General features: G+C 33.7%; 2 protein-coding genes across 2 annotated transcripts in view; both read left to right on the forward strand.

The window, feature by feature from the left end:
- Positions 1-8,011: 8,011 nt before the first annotated feature.
- Positions 8,012-18,347, forward strand: LOC107011317 (zinc finger CCCH domain-containing protein 44-like). Its single transcript, XM_015210758.2, has 11 exons — positions 8,012-8,579; positions 8,773-8,852; positions 10,939-11,126; positions 11,341-12,352; positions 12,442-12,569; positions 14,064-14,123; positions 14,195-14,245; positions 15,023-15,093; positions 15,268-15,422; positions 15,548-15,613; positions 15,695-18,347. Exons 1-11 carry the CDS (start codon positions 8,227-8,229, stop codon positions 18,109-18,111), a joined length of 4,581 nt encoding a protein of 1,526 aa, XP_015066244.1. The 5' UTR covers positions 8,012-8,226; the 3' UTR covers positions 18,112-18,347.
- An 899-nt stretch (positions 18,348-19,246) lies between these two features.
- Positions 19,247-24,144, forward strand: part of LOC107009181 (transmembrane and coiled-coil domain-containing protein 4-like) — a 7,986-nt gene continuing 3,088 nt past the window's right edge. The window contains exons 1-7 of the mRNA XM_015208461.2: positions 19,247-19,681; positions 19,817-19,898; positions 20,426-20,926; positions 22,740-22,902; positions 23,132-23,284; positions 23,634-23,731; positions 23,943-24,034. Coding sequence (XP_015063947.1) covers positions 19,401-19,681; positions 19,817-19,898; positions 20,426-20,926; positions 22,740-22,902; positions 23,132-23,284; positions 23,634-23,731; positions 23,943-24,034 — 1,370 coding nt within the window. The 5' untranslated portion in view covers positions 19,247-19,400. The remainder of the gene's footprint in view (positions 19,682-19,816; positions 19,899-20,425; positions 20,927-22,739; positions 22,903-23,131; positions 23,285-23,633; positions 23,732-23,942; positions 24,035-24,144) is intronic.

Genomic DNA, 24,144 nt, shown 5'->3' on the forward strand with positions numbered 1-24,144 from the left:
ACTATAATTAATTTTGAGCTTCACATAATGTGTCGACTTTACATGGGCCCAAGCTAACAGCAATCAAGCACCAAACCCAGCTACACTCGATTCATCGAATGAGCCCAATACAGTGTACTCGCACAACCCGTAAAATTGACCCGCTCAATCCTTTATGTTTGAGCAAATAATTACTTGTTTACTGTTTAATATATTACCTGGATATGTTTTGATCCGTTTAATTTAGCTCATTTTAAAATTAGGCTGGTATTTTATTCAGACTGGCTCGTGAAAATTTTGTTTGAATTATTTTTCAAAAGTTTTTTTTTTCATTTGATATATTTTTATAGTCATTATTTAAACAAAGAGTTCTAATAGATACTCAAACAAACTATAAGAAAATTAACTTTGAATTTAGAATAAGAATTGTGTCATGAACCAATTTTTAGTTCATTTCAACTCACTTCATCCCAAATAACATTTATACATGTCAACTCATTCATTTATTAACTCTGTTGGATTAGCATTTTATTATTATTATTATTATTATTATTATTATTATTATTATTATTATTATTATATGAAGAGAATGAGCTTCAAGAGAATGATTCGGGGTTTTTGCAGAGTGGAACCATGCAGTATCAAACACGAGATAAATTTCAAGGTCTTTTTTAAATAAGTCAATTCATTTGGAACCCTGTAGATCCACTCTTTTAATAATTATTATATATTAAAATAGTGTTAGTGGACATTTTACATTGCAACTATCAATGCCCATTATTTTTCTTGTTACAGAAACAAACGTTCCTGTGAACGTTGGACAGCATGATCATCTCAATGACATTAGTTACCCCTTTCATTATCTCATTCTTTATTCCTCTATTATTCTTTGTAATCTATGTAACTCCTAAGGTCATTATCTTCACTATTTACTATACCATTATCTTCACATTCATTGCTAGGAAGACTTCTTGTAGTATAAATAGTGATGGTCTTCATTTGGTTTGAAACACACAACACAAAAGAAAATATAGAGTGCATAAAGTTTGTCTAAAAGAGAGTTCTTATTAGTTGAAGGGACGTGTTTCTTTTGTGGAGCTTTGGACTCAACTTTTGTTGTTGAGTTATATTTTGTGAAGGATGTTATATCCTGGAGGGGACAAGTCAAAGATGACTACTGCTGGACCGGTGAAAACGTTTGCTGCAGTGGGCTTGAATCTCCTTAAAGAGAGCGAGATATCCGCGCCTCAAACTGAAGAGATTTTATTTCTTCATTTCATTTTCACTTGTAATCTTGTAATTTTTTTTTATCTTGTAAATTTTCACTAACAAACACAATTTATTTAAATAAAATTCAATTCAACCCGCTATTTAACACTCGTACATTACATCATAGATTAAATCAAATCCTCAACGGTTTCGATTTATTTATTTTAGTTGTTTTGTTAGGTAAATCACTAAATTAGAAGTCTATGGTAATGAAGGTATTATAAGGATTGTGGGAATGAACTTTATTTTGCCTATAGCACAATTCTTAAATATGACCGTTATGGAGGCAAAAATTGTTAATAATTTTGTCCTGATATTATTTTTTATTACTTGTTAATTTACTTTTCTCTGAGAAATATAAATATACTATCTAATTGATTCTACTCTTTCTTAAAGAAATATAGGAAAGGTTTTGATTTCTGAAAATTGAAGATCACAAAATAATCAATATGATACTCTTTATCACAAAGAAAATATTCTCCAAGTCATATTTTTTATCAAAGTATAATTATGATAGAATTTATAGTAAGAAGATCATATCTCAATTATATTGACTGAAATAATGTTTGACTTTTTGTTGTCATTCTATTCATCTCAAATAGATATTGATTTAATTATGGTCGTCATAGAAGGTGAGAATGGTCAAGGAGCAAATATATCAAATCTTGGATCAGATGTATTTTTATAGTGCAATTGTAACACGACATGTATACACTTTCTTCACAATATATTGATGATTACAATTAACTTTTATTATAGTTAATGGTTCTTTTTTTTTTAATTAGATGTCTGATATTCATATTAGAGTTCAACTAATTTAAATTCATATTAAATAGAAATTTATTTAGAAATTACATTCTCTGTTAATTGATTTTTTCATAACGAAGTTTAAAACCGAAATCTCTAAAATAGCAAACATATTGTTAGTGCCTTAGTGGTGTCTGTGAAATTCCATCTTCTTACGAAACGAGATGGAACATTTTTTATCCTTCATAGCTTCTCATTTTTAATTACTAATACTAAAATAGAATGTACACTTGGCTCGGCCAAAAATAAATTATTAAGGCTTAATCAATTAATGATTGTTACTAAATACTTCCTCGGCTTCTTTCTTAATTATTATTATTATTGTATATACATATTTTGCTTGATCCAACAAAGTTCTATTTAAAGTATTCGCCACTTCAGAAAATTAAATATTTAAAATTATATATATATTTTTCTGTATTGATATAAAAAATAACACCTTAAATATTAATCAAAATTTATATTATTCCACTTTTTTAAAAAAATAAAACTAATATATTTTAACACTCATAGAATAACTATGTTTTTAAACATATATATTATCTATTAGCCATTAGGTGAAATGAAATGCAATGCATGCAAAACTAATAAATTCGTCATCTTCCGTATATATGATAAAAGTAAAAATAACACACAACAAACAAAACAAAAAGAAACACAACGTAAGGACCAAAAAATAAGGACACAAATGTGTTTGTTTTTTTCCTTTTTCTTTTTGTAAATGAAATGAAATATTTCCAAGATTAGGCAAAAAGAGCAAAAAAAGAAAAGAATATATAAACTATTCTTCACCGCCATGTGTAATGCTAACTTACACGTTTCTTAAATCTATTAGAGCAAAAATCTTTACTTGACGTCTTGGATTGGTCTGCAATAAACTGAGTGATTTCCCTTTGGGAAATTACACGTGATATCATTTATATTTGTTTTATGATTATAATATCATTTAATTTCGTTTTCAAAAAATATATATTTGACATAAAAAAATATATTATTTTTCTCCTATAAGGTGTCATGTTATATTTTTTATCTTTTATTATTAAAAAAATATAATTTAAACCTATTTAAACGTTAGGTTATGTTTTTTTAAAAATATATTATTTCTATTTATGTTTTTTGAAAATGTTTTGTTTTTTAGATATATAAAGATAAATTTTAAAAATGAATGAAAGAAAAGTACCTCATTTCTACGACTAACTACTAATTGACTGTTTTAACTATTTTTTAAAAATAAGTTTTTTTAATTTTTCAATGATAATTATTACATTTTTTACTATAAGTTTTTAATTAGTTTTAAAATAATAATTATAATTTTTTTATGGTGCACTTTTTCTTCTCATATTTAGATAGAAATTTCTACATTCTATTTTGTTGGAGCGTTTCCTAAAATCACTGAAAGTGTGATAAATATAAATAGACATTACAATTTTTTTAATAAAATAATTCAATTTTCAGTTTTCATTTTTTAACCTTAAAAATTGATATTTGAAGCATTTAAAAATCTTTCATCTTTTTTTTCCGTAATAGTCATTATTGTTTTAATAAAAAAAAATAGTTCAATTTCATTTTTTTCCTTTAAAATTGAAATTAGAGGCATTTAAAAATCATCTATTTTTTACCGTTATAGGTTTTTTTGACAAAAACTTTTATTTTCTATTTAAAATAACTATATTAAAATTCTTGTTTTTTAAAATTGTATTTTTAGAGCATATTAAATGCTTTTTGAAAAATTAAAATTCTTGAATATTTGTGGTGCTGACATGTGACACTTTTTACTCCTATTATATATAGATAGATTTTTTTAAAAAAAAATAGATAAACCCACATATTATATCCAACAAAAAAAATTACATTAAAAAGTGTAATAGGTTCTTCAAGAAAATACGTGGGTTCCTTTGATTCTTCAAAAGAATTAGAAAAATATTAATAATAAATTAAAAAATGTGATATGACACCCTAGTAGAAGAGAAATAATGTACTTTTTTATGTCAAATATATTTTTTAAAAAATAGGCAAAGTTAGATAATATTATAATCCTAAGTGATATTCCTAAATAATTTTCCTAACGACTATCTATGAAAATTACTCACAATTAACTTGGAAAATTAGTTAATTAATGGTGGCCAACACACAGCAACTGTCCTAAGTGGACGCATCATCATTAATTAATCCACTACTTGTTCGATTTTATTTTATTTTGTTTTTTAAAAAATCAACTAATTGTTCGCCTCAATAAAGCTCTAATATATTTTCCCCAACAAAATCTCATTTTACACCTTTATTCTTCGGTAACAATTAATATAATCACACTCGTCGACATTAAATACTATTCTGAGTCCATCCTCTTTACTTAAATGGTAATACAATAACGTTATCTTTATTATTTCTTAAATTAAAATATATGTCAAGTTAATAGTGGATAAATATTATTGGACGGAGATTAAAAAAATTAAAAGAAGAGGAAAACCCATATCCTTGTTTCCACAGCAATGGTCCAAAAATCACAATTTTGAGTTACATTAACTACATAAAAGATCAATCATCATTAAAAAAAAAGTTTCAAACAACAAAATTGCTTCAAAGAAAATTATTCTAGATGTAGCATAGACTTATATTGTGGAAGATGAAAAGTGTCATTTAATTTATTTTAAACTCAAAATATGGCTATTCCACTGGTTTAAATTACTATATAACTCCTTAAATTATAATACTTTCGCATGAAATAAAACAAAAAAAATATTTTAATTACCCTCTTCATTATTTATTAAATACCACTTTGCAAGTAGCTTTAGTAAATGCTTTTCCATGCGAGGCCATCTTCACTTAATTTTTATCCAACTTTGCGACTACGTAACTTATGATATGCCATTATATCTGATTGTGACTGCTCAAATGACAAATACAACGAGGGTCCAATGTAACAAATACAATTACAAAAACTTACCATTGAACGTAGTAAAAAATAAAAACTAAAAACAATAGAAATTATACGTTATAACAAACTATTGATTCAAAATAAATTTTATAATTACAGTTTAATTTCCTTTAATTTATATGCAATTCGCAATAAATATTTTGTCATTCGCTTTTCTCCCCCCTCTCTGGAATCTCGCTCGTCACTCTCCTTTTTTTTTTTTTTAATTTTCTCTTGTTTGCCTCTTTCACTTTTTACAACACAACTGTATAATTTGTATTTGTGTTTATATAAAGCGAGAGAGACTGTATGTACAAATATAAATACGTATTCTCATGCCAGTTCTCTTTTGTATTTGTCTCTCCCTGGTTTTATACAAACACCAATTATATAAAAGACAATGTATGATTTGTGTTTGTATAAAGCGAGAGGAAGATTTAATATACAGAAACAAATATTTTAACTCGATTGAATTTTATACAAATCCACTCTCTGCCATCTCTCGCTCGCCTCTCTCCTCTTTCTCCCATTATCACTCGCTACTCTAGCTTAACACAAAGAACAAATGCATATACATATAGAAACACAATTCTCAGACAAATTACTGTAAAATTTTGTATAAATCGCTGCGATTTATACAAATTAAATACTCCATAATAAATATAATTTGATTATGAAGCGCAAATGATAAAACTAAGTATTAGTATGATTTTTATGTTTGCTTACTTATATTGTATATATATATAAAAATATATATATATATATAACAAGTGCATGTTGTGCAGCTGTCTTGTGTAAAAGTTAATTTTTTGACAATAAAATTATGTTGTCATTGTACAAAAAAAATAAATATATATATATATACATAACAAGTGCATGTTGTGCAGCTGTCTTGTGTAAAAGTTAATTTTTTTGACAATAAAATTATGTTGTCATTGTACAAACACAGGGAATATAAAAAGTGATGAAAAATGTTGTTAGTCAAAAGGCCTTTTAAGATGATGGGGGTATAGTATACTATAGGTATCAAACAGTCCTTGTGCCAGCTAAGCCAACCAAAATCAACATATATTATAATTGATGAGTTAATTTTTAATATGGTCATTCAACTATTAATAAATTTATTTTTTAATTATATAGAATCATTTGATTATTCAGAAAGTATCACTAAAATTATTTTTGAATTTTTCTTTCCCGTAAAATCATTCATGTCATGCAAAAATCTCTCCCCTTAATAGATTCATGCCATGTGATGTTATTTTTTTTTTCTGTAGGACAAGACCTGGTCTAAATTTAAGATTTCTACAAAATAAAATAAAATGTGGCCATCTAAATATTTTTAGCATATCAATGAAAAATGTTAATTACGTAAAAAAAAACAACTGATGATTCGTTGGTAACTTTAACCTGATAGGAAAGAGAACTACATTTTTAAGACAAAAAAGGCAACTTGCATTTATATGCATCACATCACATATATCAGCGTGAGGTTTTAAGCTAGAGTTTGACCATAGATTTCTAAAATATTCTTGGCAAATATTATTTGAGTGAAAATTTGAGTGAAATTTCACCATGTGTTTGGTCATAGGATTTGTGAAGTATATTTCACTTTTTTAGAAAAATATGATTTATATCCATAAGTTTTAGAACTATCAAAACTAACTATAGATTTGTATTACAAGTCACTTGGATGTTCGTTACGATAATAACAAATAGTGTCCATGATACTAGAGCAATGCAATAATTTGGAGTGAGTGCAACAAACATCATTATATACATCGTGAAGTATACAAAGTGCATGACTTTGTTACCTTGAGCCAATTTTTCATCATTTTCATCAACAATCAAATCATTACTTAATATTCAGTAAATGTTTCATCGCTATTTTGGTGTTCCACGTAAAAAAAAATATGTAATACAACGCAAGCAATTACTATAGAGGGTATTTTTGTAAAAGATAAAAATTTGGGGTAAAAATTTAATTTTTAAAAAATCCCAAATAATGAGATTTGGCCCAAATACTAGTACAAACTAGTATTTGGGAATTTGGGGATATTTGCCAAATAATGACAAATTGTATGGACAAATATTATTTGCCAAATTTTTTCCAAATATTATTTGGAAAATCTTATAGCCAAACGGGCCCTAAGACTCATGTTAACTAATTATTATTTTATTAATTTTAACAACACAACTTCATTTGTATTCATTTTTATGCTATCATTTAAATAGATGAATTATTTAATTTGTAGGGATATAAAAGTCCTCCACATGCAAAATTAAGAAGAATCTTTATTTTTCTATACTTTGATTTATTAGTAACGTTCATAGTGAAAATTATTATCGTTAGAGTAATAAGATTTTATTTCAAAACGCTTTAGGATTTGAATTGATAAATACTTAAATCCAAACGGCTAAATTTAATATTTTTATACTCAAAATTAATTTAAATTTTATCTTACATGGCATGAAAAATAAGAAATTAATCTAAACGATATACTAATTTATAAAATTATAGAGAAAAAATGTTTCTCTTCTTTTTAGGATATAAAGTTATAATTAAATTATATTATAAGAAAAAAACTTAAGATCAACTTTATTAAATTCTTCACCATATTTAAATAACTATTTAAGGAAGAAACATTCAAAAGTAACTCAAATGAAATCCTTTTAATCTAAGATGACTTTGTAGGATTTTGTTTTTAGGAAATAAGAATTCAAAAGTGCTTTTAAGGAATTTATTTAGAATATTTGAACGACATTATAGGAAAAGAATTTAAGAATGACCGAATTAAACCATCACAATATTTAATAAAATCTTTTTATAAATTAATAGACCATAATTCTAATATGACTAAAAAAAGACAATTGTTTAAAACACCAAAAAAAAAAAAAAGTAAAAAAAAGTTAGAAAGCAAGTCACGTGTTATTTAGAGAGTGGAGAAAAACTGTGAATCCAGTCATTTAAAAAAGACTCCAAACAATTTTAGTAGCAGTATAAAAACAATCCCACATGAGCCGCGTTTGACGCTTTACCATGTGTCTTAATTGACAAGTCCTTTTTTTGTTTCGTCGAAAGGTTAATACACAAAACATTTTTTCAATTTTACAGACTGACCAAACGTGACCTCTTTCTCTCTTCCTAATCTTTCTCATTTTCGTCTAAGATTTTTCTTTGTTTCTTCAAACGACGACGTTTAACTCCATGATCAACTCGATTAGGTAGTCTAGGGTTTTGATACGAGCTCAAATTCTCTATGGATGGTGGTGTGAATTCTAGCTCAGAGCAAGCACATAATCAAAGGCTAGATGAAGGTACAGCAACATCTATGGAGTTACAGAGGTTGGAAGAGTGTAGTTCTGTACATTATAGGGAAGGTTCTCAGTTGGTCGGAGTTTCGTCTTCGGTCGCCGGAGATGGAGGTGTTTCGGCTACGGTAGCTGTAGATGTTAGGTATTCAGCTGCAAACGTGATCGATAACCGGAAGCGAGGGAGGTCACCTCGTAACCTGATGGTGAAACCTCCGGTGCCAAAGAAACCGCGAGTAGAGGATGAAGATGTTTGCTTCATATGTTTTGATGGTGGTTCTCTTGTTCTTTGCGATCGCAAGTGAGTGAGGCTCGTTTTTATCAGTTCTCATACTCTACTTTCCGTTTTTAAGTGTTCTAATGCTTTTCCACATTGTGACATTACTTCATTTTGAGCTAAAAATGTTGATAAAAAAGTACTAGTGTTTCAGAAATGATCGTGCTCTTTGTTTGATAAGCGTAATTGTGTTACAAATTGTTTCTTTATTGGATAGGGGGTGTCCAAAGGCATATCATCCAGCTTGTATTAAGCGGGATGAGGCATTTTTTCGCTCCAAGGCTAAATGGAACTGTGGTATGTTTTCTCCTACTTCATTATGCACATGAAGAATCTATTCAGTTCGTGTAGTTCTTTAATGCTATAGTTTTTTTTAAATCATTATTATTATTATTAGTTTATTCTCATAATGGGATAATTTAAGTGCCGAAATTATTTTGGCAAGAGCTAAGAGAGAACTAAATGACATTCTATTTAAGTAGAGAGAAATAAGGATAGTAATTTTTGCATAGGTTCTCTATTTGCAAATTCACTTTAATTTTATCTATAAAAAAAGAGTAGTAGATGATTGAGCGTGACACATTAAGGCTGAAAGTCTTGCATGGCATAATTCATGTTGTTACATTGTAGAAGCATCTTCTATAAATGCAATGACAGCCTTAACTCATACTTCTCGAATGAGTCTTGAATGTAGGAAAGGTTTCAACTGTATTGAAACATAGTATTGTGCCTGCATGATCAGAATTTGGATGGTCATGTATATTACTTTACAGAATGCTTTGCATTATCATTTCAATTCCCAAGATAAAAGGAATGAGGGGAAGAATCAGTGAGGTGTGTGTTCTAAAGTGAAAACCTTAATATCTTGCCTGAATAACAAATCTAGGTATTGGCTTGAAGAACAGAAACATCTCTGGATGCTTTTCTTTTTCACAATCCTTTCTCGAGATAATATGAAGTCCTAGACATGGATTCTTACTAGCCTTTATTAAACCTTTTAAAATTTAAACTGTGATCTCGTAATATAGTGATTTTCAAAATGAAAATCCCAGTACGGGCTGTCAATACTACGTGGATCTTCTGTCTTTTATTGTGTTGTCTCATGTATCTTTCTGTTGTTTTCATAGTCTACTTTTTAAACTTTTATGGAGTACCCACATTGTGTCTTCTGCATTCTGTTGTCTTGACTTGTGCATCTTTTTGTCATTTTCAGTCTTCTCCAATTTTGTATGGACTCTAGTCTTTTTTACAAGTTTTTATATCATATATAGTGTATTTATTGCCTTTTATCGTCTTGACTCGTGTATCTCTTTGTCGTATTCATTAGTCTTCCTCTGAGTTTGTATGGAGTACATAGTTGTATCTTTTTACTATTTTATCATCACTTATGTATGCATTGTCTTCTTCAAAGTCTTTAATCCAAGTTTGAATGGGTTGCATATTTCTAACATGTCTGAAATGATTGCTACTTCCACAAACTTTCTAGGGTATCTGCAGACAATCTTTCACACCATGTGTGGGAATTTCCTTATATTACTAGTAAACAAGTCCATATGATTGTTAATAACTTCTCTCTCTCCCTCTCTCAATTTTTCCTTTTCCCCCTTACATTGCACATATTTCATCAAGAGCATCTGAAAAATCTGTTTCCTTTGGGGTTTTAGTCCTTTTCCTATAGAGAAGAAAGGTCGTGATTGTTCTAATTAACAGGAGGCTCAAGCAATTGGAATAGAATACAACATCACAAAAGATAGTATGGTAATGTGGCTAAGCTGGGAGCTTCTTGAAAAAACCTTATTTATGTTGCTTAGAAAACCTTGTTGCTAAAACCAACTTTTGGTATTTATTTATGTACTGGTTGAGTGATGCTTCAAGTAATGTAATTATTATCTTAAAAACATATCTAGTTTATCATAGTTGATATATTCAAGGACATTTGAGGAGCTTTGTGATATCCTGGGAATCTATGTCCACAGAAGGTTTGAACAACAAAAAGAACTGAAAAATCAACTAGAACTTGTCGAAGTAATCATCAACGTCAAAGTAGAATCCCCTTCCGGAAGATGGGTGGAGTTTGTGGAGAATATTTTCTTGTTGTAGATTCTTTACCGTTTGGTATATTACTTGTATCTGATCAGGCCTTTGGTCATTTTTATGAATGATGCTATGTACAATTACTTCATTAAAAAAAAGAGCAGAATCCACTTCCATGGTTGGTACCTGAGACTGTTAATGCATAATAGGTTTGGTTTTATTTTGCACTTAGTACTTTTCTCTTGAACTGCAAAGATCTGGTTCTATTTTCTATATGAAGCATGTCCTCTACATCATTGGCCCCAGAATGATACAGCACACTGATATTACTTTTTTTTCCCCTTTTTAGGTTGGCATATTTGTAGTGTGTGTCAAAAAGCTTCCCACTACCTGTGCTATACTTGTACCTATTCATTGTGCAAGGCATGCACAAGAAATTCTGATTACTTGTGTGTTAGAGGAAACAAAGGCTTTTGCTCGACGTGCATGAAAACTATCATGCTGATTGAGAACAAAGACCAAGCAGATAAGGAAATGGTATGTGTAATACTTTAATGTACTGTAAGATCTCACAAAATATGTTTCCTTATCAGTCTAACTGCGAATAATACAATTTGTTCTCCAAGTGATATTATCATGGCTTTCCAGATAAAAGACTGCCATATTTAATTTTATCATTCCGTACTTCTCTTTTCTTTTATCTCCATAAAGTAATCTTGGGTTAAGTTTTGATTTACCTAAAACCTAACAGGTTCAGGTAGATTTTGATGACAAAACTAGCTGGGAGTATCTTTTCAAGGTTTATTGGGTAATCCTAAAGGAAAATCTATCATTAACACTTGATGAACTTCTTCAAGCTAAAAATCCATGGAAAGAATTAAATGCAGTACACGGTAAGCGGCCGCTACTGCCTTACGGTCATTATGTTGCAAATAATGGCAAAGGTATATCGGGCAAGGCTTTTGACCATTTAGAGCTGAAGAAACCCTCAGCGCTGTTAGAGCTATCTAATAAGGATCCTCCAACCACTGAAAGCCGAACAACTGCAGAGTCTGATAACCCGAGCATTTTCAGTTCTTCTCCTCAGTCAGAACTAACAAAGCCTGCTGTAGAGCTAGAGCTCCAGAATGGACATTGTTTGAGGACAAAACAGGGAAGCACTGCTATGCAGACATCAGTGAATGGATGCAGGGAGTGGGCGTCAAAGGAGCTTTTGGATTTTGTTGCACATATGAAGGATGGTGAAACTTCTGCTATATCTCAGTTTGATGTCCAGACACTTTTGCTCGACTATATTAAGAAAAATAATCTTCGAGATCCTCGGCGGAAGAGTCAAATAATTTGTGATTCAAGACTCAAAAGCCTTTTTGGTAAGACATGTGTTGGCCACATAGAAATGCTGAAGCTTCTCGAGTTTCACTTTCTAATAAAGGAGGACTCAGATAAGAGTGCTTTTATACCAGCTGGGATTGTTGGAATTGTGTCTAGCCATGTAGAACTTGATGATAGCAATGAAACATCTTCATCGAAAAAACGTAAGAGTCGTAAAAATGGTGAAGTCAAAATGACCCAGATTAATCTTGACGAATTTGCTGCAATTGATGCTCACAATATAAATTTCTTATATTTGCGGCGTGATTTGATGGAAAATCTCACTGAAGACGTGGAGAAGTTCCATGACAGAGTTACTGGATCAGTTGTCCGCATAAGAATACCTGGTAATGATCAGAAACAGGAAATTTACAGGCTTGTCCATGTTGTAGGTAAAAATTGATCATAAAGCTTTTGTTGACACAGTGATGCAATATAATGTTGTTCTTGTTTGTGGGGCTTATAGTACTTTTTAATGCAGGTACATGCAAGACATCTGAATCATATAAGATCAGAGATAAGACGGTTGACGTACAACTTGAAGTATTGAACTTAGACAAGAAAGAAACCATATCTATTGATTCTATTTCAAATCAAGAATTCTGTGAGGTAATTTAGACAGCATGTTTTACTTCTCCATCCATTTTGGAAATTGCTTCCTCTTACTCTCGCACTTGTTAAAGAAATCTTGCTCACCAGTCGATATTGCGGCAGATAAGGTGATATTCATCTTTACTATTCTGTGTTGTATCTCAGTCTTTTCTGACTCGTTTCTTAGGCTGTTCATTTTCACATTTGCCATATTGTTACTTTTAAGTAATGCCAGCACAAACAGCTGCTGTATTGGAATTTATATAGAGGAAATATATACCACCTAAGCTGAGGCTGAAGAATCATTTAGTTCACAGAGACACGAGCAAACTTGACATGTCACTGTAGTTTTAGTCCATTTAGCATGAATATGATACACGATTTTAGATGAGCTCGTATTACTGGGGAAGTTAGGACGTCATTTTTTGGAAATCGTGAGTAGGTTTGAGCAATTTTTATATGACTTCTGGTTCTACGTAGTAGGGGTATGATTGTAAATATGGAGTAAGTTTTTCAAGTGTAGCTTGCATTAATAAAGTAGTTAAAAGTGATCCTAAAAGTAGTAAACTTGGAATGTATAGATTAAGTGGGTTTATTAGTTGCATCAAGGGGATGAGGGTTGGGTTGGTGGTGGTTGTATTGGTGGTTTGGTACGAAGATGAATCAGCCTGTTGTTATCACTTACTTTCTTACCCATTGCAAGCTGTTTGTCTGGTACTGACATATGTATTGTGTGTAAAGAAAGAATATATATGCATAGAGGGGGTGATTGCTAGGTTCGAGATGGTTGTATTGATGGATTTTCAAAATCAGCTACTTGTTATCTCTTCTTCTCATTGGAAACAGTCTGTTTGGCACGGCAGAGGCCATAGTATGGTACCATTTTGGTGGTTTTTGGTATCACATGCACCATTATTATGCTGTCTTCTCCTATCTTGTGCTGTTCTACAACCGGGGAAAGGTCTTTCACTTTCTTGCTCTATATTAAATCTAGTCAATTAGTATGGGGTCATGAGAATCTTTTGATATGAAATAAATTATTGCACGCATCTATGAGGATAGTGGCATGGCCAAACATTGCCCATGAGCGAATTAGCACCTTGTTTATTTTGGCTCTGGAAGGTGTAGATATTGCTCATTTAACCTTGAACTTTTTGCTGAAGTGGCCTATACGAAGGAAATCTGTTTGTATTTGTTTTGTTTTATCTTGTCTCGTTTCTTTTTGTCATCTGTAACTTCACAGTGAGTGACAAGCTAAATTTACTTGTTAGCTGCTGACTATGAATTTCAGGTGCATTATTGGAAAAGCTTATTTCACATTATTGCATGTATGCTTACAACTATATGTGTTAAAATTTTTACCAACTTGCTCTTCTACCAATACAAAGTTCCCACTTCTAGTTTCCCAAGCCCTTCTACATCGAAGATGCTCTTTTCAAAGGTTTTGGTTTCAAGCCATTTCAGCATGATTTTGTGGGCTTTTTAAGTGATTGCTTAAATTTGGCGTTTCAGGATGAATGCCGAAGATTACGTCAGAGTATAAAATGCGGGCTTGTGAAAAGGCTTACTGTAGTAAGTGCCTGAGTATTGTAAATTTTTCTATGATAAGTTAAAATTTCTAACTTGATGAGATTTAATTGTAGGGTGAGATACAGAAGAAAGCTATGGAACTCCGGGCAGTAAAACTCAATGATGTATGTCAATTGCTTAGTGTTCAGTTCTTCTAATTGTAACCTTGCATGTATATCATTCAAAGTAATTTACTGTTGGTTCCTTTAAACTTGCGTCACCGAACTCAAATCTTTCAACAGTTATTCTGTATTTGTGTGTCCTGTCCTATTTTCTTTCAGTTCAGTAATATCGCATAATGGACATTTTTACAAATTCATGGGAGGTGCCTGTGGGGCTTCTTCTGTGGGAATAAATGAAAAAATGGAGAACTAACTCAATATTTTTGATAATCTCTTTCTTGGAACTGGTGAGCACATTATCTGCTGGTATACATAAGGTGGTACCACCTCACAACGCGTTACTCCTTGTGGAATGGGTAGCTCATTATTTCTTTATAAAGTGGACTGGTAGTCCGAAGTTGAGGGTCCCAGTTCCTAATTTTGTTATTTTCGCCTCATGAAAATAAGAAAGCTTGCAGAAAGCCCTGTTACTCATGACTTGGTATACTCTTAACTTGGGGTGGTTGGAAAAGCAGAAGACGGTTATCTAACTTAGTTGGAAGATTAACTTTTCATTAAGTGCACTCTGCCCTCACCCCCACCCCAAAAGAAAAAGGAGATTAATTGCGGTGAGATGGTAACTGATCATGCATTGTAGTGTGCTCTCCATAAGTAATACTGTTCTTTCTCAGAACATCACAAAATGTTATAGCTATTTTTCATGGTACTGTTACATATTTGCATTAAAGATATTTTGTATGGTGTTTTGATGTGTTTGTGTTTATTTATTTTAAAATACAGTCTCTGGAAGCGGAGATATTTCGCCTAAATAATCTTCGTGATAGAGCAAGTGAGAAAGGGCACAAGAAAGAATATCCTTTGTTGAGGCAATATACGTTAATAGTTCTTTACATGCCAGATTCAGATTTCATGCCTCAATTGAAAATGCTGAGTCACCTTTTGATATTTATGAATTGCATCATTTTCTGTATTCATTAATTGAAGAACATTGACCATGAGCATGAGGGCTTCCTTGACACTTCCACGCTCAGAGAATGTGTAGAGAAGTTAGAGCTTCTCAAGACACCTGAGGAGCGCCATCGGAGGCTACTGGAGATTCCAGAAGTGCATGCTGATCCAAAGATGAACCCAGATTATGAATCTGGAGGAGATGATGGAGAACACAAAAACAAGATAAAAGGTTTATATCATTTTGTTTCTAGTAACTCCACGGTGTTGCTAAATCCTTTTTCTTTTTTTTTGAGGGGGGGAAAGGGATGAGGAAGAAATAAAATGATTGCTTATTGCTGATGGAACATAATGCAGTTGAACATCCAGCACCAAGATGCACTAGATTTAGTAGAAGGAAACTTATATCTTCAGGGAGTCTAGGTAAGATGAAGACTGTACAATGATGTCCTTCAAAAGGTTGTTTAGCATCAGCGAACTAAAGATTTTTTTGTGTTTATCCAGTTAAAGAAGAGGGCTCTATCATGGCTCAATGTAGGATGAGTGGAAAAAGAGATGCTTGTGGAACTAATATCTCGGACAAGCAAGGAAATCAACTTACTGTTGAGCAGGCTGTGGATAGATCTGGATCTGAAACTTCAATTGCTAGTCTCCTTATGGCAAACACGTCATCCGTTATCAGTATTGAAACTGACAAATTGTGGCATTATCGGGACCCTGCTAAACGAATACAAGGACCATTTTCCGTGATGCAGTTGAGGAAATGGAATACATCAGGACTTTTTCCTCCTGATATGATGATATGGACAAATCATGAGCATGAAGACTCAGTACTTTTAACTAATGCACTAAAGGGGTTTTTCCATAAAGAATCTCAAGTGCATGATAAGACATCAAGCCAGTCACAGGAACCAACTAGCTTGGATAATAGAACTAGTGTTAGGTGGTCTGAGAGTGCTGGCTCAGGGGGAGAATGTGAAAAGAGAGAGGCACCTGGGCACCACCACAATGCAAATTACTGTTCAAACGGTAACACAAAGTTTACGAGGATGAAAGGATTGTCCCCTTCTTTTCCACGATGTGTGGAGTCGTTGAAGGGAAATAATTCTTGTTCTGACAAACCCCAACTGTTGAACTCCACTTCATCTAGTCAGCGGGAGGTGATTTTAGCTCTTCCACGTCAGGGAAAAGGACATGGAACTGATAAGTCTCGTTCTGTTGCAGATTATGGAACTCAGAATTCTCGTAAAAGCACATTGTGCCATGCACAATCTAACCGTCGGAATTTAGATCCATCTTCTGGTCAGAACCAGAAATCTTTTACAAGCAATAAATGTTCAATTAACCTGGATTCTGGATCTACTTTTGCTTCTGCTATCAAATCAAGTGATTTATTATTTGAACAGAAAGGAGAAATGAATCTTCCAGACCTAGCTAGTCCTACTCCAGAGACGAGCTATGGTGACCTTGAAGCTCAGGCTGCTGAGAAGCTGCTTTTGTTGAGTTCAGTTATTCCTGTTTGTGGTTCAGATGTGCATGATTTGCCAAGTCCTACCCCTATTTCAAACAGCGAAGCTCAAGGTGCACATGCAGCTGAAAATAAAGAATCTGGTCCATCAGATCTTCCTGACAGTGAAGCTCGAGGTGGGCATGCAGGTGAAAATAAAGAATCTGGTCTGTCCAGTCTTCCTATTCAGGAATCAGGCCAAAGGTGGAGTAGTGCTTCTAGTCCAGTGGTTGGTGGGCCCCAGCTTCATGAAATAGCTGATGAATGGGGTAGAAGTTCGCCAGCTGCAAAACCATCTACTGAAGAATGGGATTCTACTCTTGTTTCTGTTTCCTCACTGAAACCGGTTGACACTGTGAGTGATCGTGTTGCCACACCACCTTCAATTGCCAACCTGCTTACTGCAAAACCATCTACTGGAGAATGGGATTCTGGTCTTGTCTCCGTTTCCTCACTGAAACCAGCTGAAGCAGTGGGTGATCATGTTGTGACACCTGCTTCAAATGCCGACCAACTTAATCATACTTCCTCATCTCATCCAATGTCAAACTTCTTCGATGAACCTATTGAGTTCAGCACTTTGGCTGAGGAATCAGTGTCAGACCTTTTGGCTGAAGTTGATGCCATGGAGTCTCAAAATCAAAATGGTATGGGTTCTCCTACTTCTGGTATGAGGTGCGGTGAGGAGATGATATCTGGTTGCAAAACTGATTGCTTTAGCCCGATTGAGGAGCTGAGTCATACACATGATCCTGTAAGAAGTGATGACTTGAGCTCCACCGGAGATCTACTACTACCTTGCCAATCTAGTGTGACGGATGAAACAGTTGGTGCATCTCGAGCTGATGCTTTTGATCCATTAAGGAGGTCTGGCGGAAATTCATCTACGAGTAGTGAGGGAGAAACCAAGTCGGTTGATGTTTTGTTTTCTCAGGGGGACGTTAGGTGCGGTATCCCTGCACCTTGTACCACCGGTATACCTGCATCTTGTACCACGAGTCAACCTAGTGCATTTTCTGCAATTGGTAGGAGTACAGTATTTGAAGGTATGATGAATGGGCGTGGAGCAGCACCTGGAAAGCCGAGTCAGGGATATGCAAATGTTGGTTATGGAAGCAACATGGGAGGTGCATGGGGAAATTCACATATGAATCGAGGGGCGCCTTTCAGTGGTAACAATCCAGTGTGGGATAGCCAGCGTAGGTATGCAGGGGAAAGGTCTGGTGGTCCAAGAGACTGGGCTCTTCAAGGAGGAGAGTCTGGATTTGGTAGGGGTAGACCATCTTGGAACAGACAGCAGCCATATGGTGGTGGAGGATACTCTAGGCCTCCTCCCAAAGGTCAGCGAATTTGTAAATTTTATGAGAGTGGGCGTTGCAAGAAGGGGGCGGCCTGTGACTATCTACACCCCTAAATTGAAGGCAATTGCTTTCTTTTTGTATAATCAGAAAATTCTTTTTTGAGTAACAAATTGACATGTACCTAAAATGTTACCCCCTATAACTTAACTCAAAAAATATGGCAGATTGCAATTTTTTCCTCCGGAACCCCAGTGTGTTATGAGGATTTTGCCACATGTATAAGCTGCAGTAGTGAACTTGTAACAATTTTCTGCTTATTTAATGATTAAGCGTTACGGATTTAATTTGACGTTACAAACTTGAATGAGTAAATTCCAAGTCTTGTTTCTTTCTTAGAAGAAAAGGAGCCAGTAAATGTGATGGATAGTGCTACAAATTTGTTGCTACTATAGGGAGCAAATTTAGCCTATGCGAAGAAATTCTCAATAGTATATTTAATTGAAGTACTTAGTTAGGCCATTGAACTGCTTCGGATGGCTCAACACAAGTCAATGGATAGCAAGTAGTGATATCAGATATGGACAAGTGAATATACATATATTAAAATGGGTTAAGATGAATAATGTATAATTAGTTTTACACTAGCTTAAGCCTTAATTAGCGGATCGAAATTATAATACAGCTCAAATTTTTTTTTCATGTATTTGTTTGTTTTTATATTTTGTTTAACTACAAAGAAATTTCTTTATGTACAATACAAATTGACCTTAATTCTTTTAATGGAGAGACTTAGGTTTCACCAAAAATAATTTATCAATAAATATGTCTGAATTATATACATGTACGAAAATTTATTGAGTCATAATATTCGCTTTGCACATGTTTGAGTAGAATTTTATTGAGTCACAATATTCGCTTTGCACAAAGAGAGTACAATCCTTCTCAGGTTATACTTCATAATAACAATTTAACGTCATTTATTTAAAAATTTAATATTCAATAATTCTACATAAAAACCTAAAGTTCAAAAACCATAAATGTTTGCTAATCACTAGGTTCACTCCTCTGCGAAATGGTCTTTCCGAATTTTTTTTTTAAAAAAATTGCCGGCTTAAATTCTCGACTGTACTAGAAAAATCTAATAATAATAATAATAATAATAAATCACTAATCATCACTATACATAAGGTCTCATAGTATATCTTGGGTTTTCTTATTGAAAAAAAAAAAAGGACTACGTAAAAACAAAAGAAAATACACATCACTTGGGCCCTATCTTTACGCCAAGTGGCCAAAATAACATAAATCAGCCCTCAAGAGGAAAAGAGCTTTGGAAGTGAACATCAATGGTGAAACTGAAATACTGAATACTTTTTCATTTCATTGATAACTTGATACTTGAATGCTATTCCTCCATCTCACAGGAAAAAAAAAACTTGATAACTTGTTTTCTCTTGGAACAAAAACGATGTCGTCTTCAACATTGACGCCAATGCAAAGGTACGCTGCCGGAGCTCTGTTCGGTCTGGCTCTTCATCAGGCCCACATTCATCAGACTTGTCCGTTGGGCTTTCCGTCCGACGAGGAGGACCGTATTAGTAATGGTAGCAGTAATGATTCCGTCTCCGAAGACCCTCAACTTTGGGTTCACGAATCATCCGGCCTCCTCCGCCCAATTTTCAAGTTAATTCCCTTCTGCTTATCTTAATCTTCTGGTTTTCAATTAACATTATTATTTTAATTAGTTTTTATCAATTGACGACGTAGTTTATTCGAACATCATTCATTCAAGTTGTATGTTTGATTTGTGGTTGACAGATTTCTAGAGATTGATAAAAAAGCATGGTCTGGACTAGAGGAAACTGCTGGGTCTTCATCACCAAAGCATCACGTTGGAGCGGTTAGGTTTCTTATCAGCATTGAGTTTATGTTAAAACCATTAGAAAATTTACTGATAAGTGGCGTTAAATTATGGAGTTTATTTGGGAAATAATTTTCAGGATCATATTTCAGGGTTTGATTGGGTATAAAATTATGTGATATATGGTGATTATATAAAGTGGAAGACAGGGTATCGTGGTTGTGTTTAGGTTATGTTATATTTGTACTTATTGAACGAGTTAAGATATTTAGTTTCCGCCCAAATTGATGAGCGGCTTTACTCCTTTTGATAGATTGTTTTTTTCTTATGGAAAAGCATTTCAACTATTGAGGTAACTGAGCACTGGAATAGCATGCACACCCGAAGTTTAGTGTATTTCAGACAGGACTTTGTAGCTATCGGTGATAAAAGTTTCTAGTGGAAGTGAAAGGAGTTATCCTTTTCTTTTTAATATCTTCTGCTAATACCCTCGACGAGTATAATTCTATGCCCATTGCTGTTACTTATTTGACGCCATCATGACTGATATTGCATTAGTTTGACAGCTTCTAAGGTCACTATCTGTCTCTGAAGAAGGTGCTGAATCTTCTAAAGAAGCAGCAGACAAAGAACTTGATCTTGCAAAGGCCATTGATGCTATGGCATCAAGCATGGAGAGAACTTCCCATAATGTGTCCAAGAAAGAGAAGCAGAGTGAATATGAGCATAAATGTCGGGAGAAATTATCCCTTGCTGATACTCAATCTAGGTCCGAAGTGGAAAATACTACAAATGTTGAAAATCACCAAGAGAAAAGCAAGAAGCCATCTAGCATTGAGCAAGCCCATTTAGAGTCAGTTAGTGGATTTGATGAAAAACCTGTGGAGGAGGCATCGATACTTGAATACTCTAGGAAAGTTAATGTTCTCTATCAACTTTTCTCAGCATGTCTTGCTCAATCGTCTGAAGAGAGTAAAAAATATACACAAAGGAGGGGTTATGATGCACGACATCGCGTGGCTTTGCGGTTGCTAGCTACATGGTTTGATGTCAAATGGATCAAAGTGGTGTGTTCCTGCATCTACATCATATGTGATTTCTGCAATATTATTGTTCAATCATTTATTCTTGCTGTTGTCACGTCTGGAGTGTTTTTCTTTAATACTACTGCATATTCTTGTCCATACATACTAGATGTGATGCATGGAGAATTGAAGATTTCAAGTTTTACTAAAATGTTTTATAAGTTCTTCCTTGTGCATCATTTTAATACAAAACTCACCTCCAAAGTAGGAGACAAATGAGAAACACTTCCAACAAAGAGAGTATGTAAGAGACCCAATTAGTGATGTGAGCTCAATAAAATTATTCTTCCCAAAGGAAGTTGGATGGATAGGATGCCTTCTATTTGACATGTATAGTCATTACTCGTCCCACCTTTTCCTGTTTTTCTTCTTCTATGAAGGTAGTAAATTTAGTCAAATGATGGGGAAAACTCTGCATACAAGATGGATACCATGTAGAGATCTTTCAAAAACACAACAACATTTTTCTACAAAAAGCATCCAATTGTCTGTACCATAACCGGGTTATTGGAGGTGCTCCAAGATATACAGAAAAGTAACAAGATTCCTCTAATATATTTGAAAACTATTCCATTAAAAAAACCCAGTTACTTTCTTTCTATATCTTGCACGTGACTGCTAGATGTGGCATACTGCTACCTCCTATGCTATCCTTCTATTTCTTCTTCTGAGATTTCATGCTAGTAATCAAATCTTTACTAACCCTGCCATTACCATTAATTCTAAACATATTCTACACCTTACGATAAAGCTTGTGCACTGCCTGCCAATGAAGTAGTAGGTGGTTGACTTCCTCACTGCCTCTCTTACACATGAAGCACCATACAACAATTGCTTCTCAGGCCTGAACAAGTTAGGGTCGGCTATATTAATCCCCACTTCGTAATTTAAGCTCATTTCATATCATCATCATCATTAAAAAGGACAAATAAAAGTAGGACTATTCGAACACAACACCTTAAACATTTAGCATTTCATCCCTGATTCTTTATGTTCTTTCTATCATCTAAGTACAATAGTCAGAAATTATTAAAGGTGGAAATATTTTAGATGTCGCTAAATTTTAGTCTAAAATCTGCTTAATTTGTTGATGGGATTACCTTCGAAATTTTATCCATAAAAGTTATGGAAGGGTTCTAATAATTTAGCTTTATATCCTTTATGATTATCCTACAGAAGTGATAATCATCTTAAAAAGGCTATTGCAAGCATCTTTTTCTCGGCAGGTGATAAAGTTCACCTCCAACCAGAGCATGGGAGGCATCTGTTAGTTGAGAGCTGACACTTTAAATAATTGAGTGCTCTTCTCACCTTTGTGGAGTATGTTACTAGAAAATCATAGCTTACATGTTAATTCATTATGAGGATTTTGTTGGCCACACTTGTACCTTCACCTTGCTATAACTATGTAGTGGGCAATAGGGGCATGTCTAGTCCTTCCTTTCTGATTTTCTTTTGTGTAATTAGCTGTTTCAAATCTTTTTTATCTTTTGTTCCATTCTTCTTGTTTTATTTTTTGAGCAGTTACATTATCATTAGAAAAAGAAGAAAAATTGACATTAACTGTCGGTTCCATTTTTGGATGTCAATTTTTCTTTTTCTTTACCATAATATGACTGCAGAAGCAAGGACATGTTTTTTTCTCAATTTATTCAGGCAATCTTTTTCTTCTAGTCTAGGAAAACATTTTCTTCCTAAGAAAGGAGCCTGTTGTGGTGATGCAGAAATTTATGCCGCCTTATAGCATGGACCTTAACCTTGTACAAACAGTGAAAAAAGAAATTGTCTGCTGCAGGAAGCCATTGAAACCACGATTGCTTGTTCTGCAATGGCACTAAAAGAAGAAGAATTAAAGGAACAAAGCCGATCTCCTAAAAGCTCCTTGGCTAAGTGGAAACGAAGAGGTATAATAGGTGCAGCTGCAGTAACTGGAGGAACCTTGTTGGCAGTTACTGGTGGTAGGACATTCCAGACTTTCTTAAGTTTCTTAACTCAGGTCCTGACATGTTTAAGCAAACATTTTAGGAAACAGATTTCCTTGTCCTTGCGACAAGCCTTACAGAAAACAGATGTCTTCTCCTTATAGTCTTCATAAGATGCATAAAGAAGTTGGAATGTGATTGTGGGGAGTGCTCATAGGAGACGAAGTTGTTGTAATTTTGTTGCCTTTATTTTGTTCGTGAACAGGTTTAGCTGCTCCAGCAATAGCTGCTGGCTTTGGTGCTTTAGCCCCTACCTTGGGAACTCTTGTTCCTGTGATTGGAGCAAGTGGGTTTGCTGCCGTTGCTGGTGCGGCAGGAAGTGCTGCAGGGTCTGTTGCAGTAGCAGCTTCATTTGGAGGTAACCACATGTTTCATAGGATGTCTTGTTGCATCTCCTTTTTCATCATAATGGAGATAGGAGAGAGCAACTTGTGATTTTGCACTTCTCTTTTCCTTTGATAAGGTAATGTAATTTCCTCAACAGAAGTACCAAAAAGGTACCCAAAATTACAAAAAGATGGTGCTAGGAACACAATCACATCAGTAGCTCATACAATTCAAATAATAAAATGGATGATCTAAATCATTTGCGCAAGTGCTTTTGCACTTTTCAGGCAACAAGGTTTAGATTGATTTGTGGAATCTGAGCATCTTTAAAATTATCCAACAATTACTAAGGGTTGTCATCGATATTTTTGCTTATCCAGCTGCTGGAGCTGGACTCACAGGAAGTAAAATGGCCAGGAGAATGGGAGATGTTGATGAATTTGAGTTCAAGACTATAGGAGAGAACCATAACCAGGGTGTAAGTAATTAGCTTTTGTGTGTTCTACTTGAAATTTTCCTGTAAGGCCAGCAGTATCTCGTTTTTAGTTGGTAGGTGGGCCATTGCAGTCTGCATTGTGTCTCTTCGAGTTCTTTCATCTTTATTCTCATAGTTGCCATACTTTTTAGTTTTAGTCATGGACCACAGGAGCTCAGCTATGTTTGTTCTCACTTTGCATTTTTGCTATCAGCGGCTGGCAGTTGAGGTTTTGATCTCAGGACTTGTTTTTAAGGAAGAAGATTTTGTAAGACCTTGGGAAGGACAACATGATAACTCTGAGAGGTAAAATATATTTTTTTTCTTTTTTGTTGGTTGGTCTCCATTTGGGTAGATGATTTCGTTTACCTGGTAAACATAAATTTTACTTCTAATTTCTTATCACCCTCCCACCC

Source organism: Solanum pennellii, chromosome 2 (assembly GCF_001406875.1).
Source record: "Solanum pennellii chromosome 2, SPENNV200".
Lineage (NCBI taxonomy): Eukaryota > Viridiplantae > Streptophyta > Magnoliopsida > Solanales > Solanaceae > Solanum > Solanum pennellii.

What these genes read in the sequence shown, in the direction of transcription:
- LOC107011317 (XM_015210758.2), top strand. Translation starts at nt 8,227, where the DNA reads ATGGATGGTGGTGTGAATTCTAGCTCAGAGCAAGCACATAATCAAAGG. An exon ending in CAAGGCTAAATGGAACTGTG is followed by an intron (nt 8,853 to 10,938) that starts GTATGTTTTCTC and finishes TCCCCTTTTTAG; the next exon opens with GTTGGCATATTTGTAGTGTG. An exon ending in GGGCAGTAAAACTCAATGAT is followed by an intron (nt 14,246 to 15,022) that starts GTATGTCAATTG and finishes TTTAAAATACAG; the next exon opens with TCTCTGGAAGCGGAGATATT.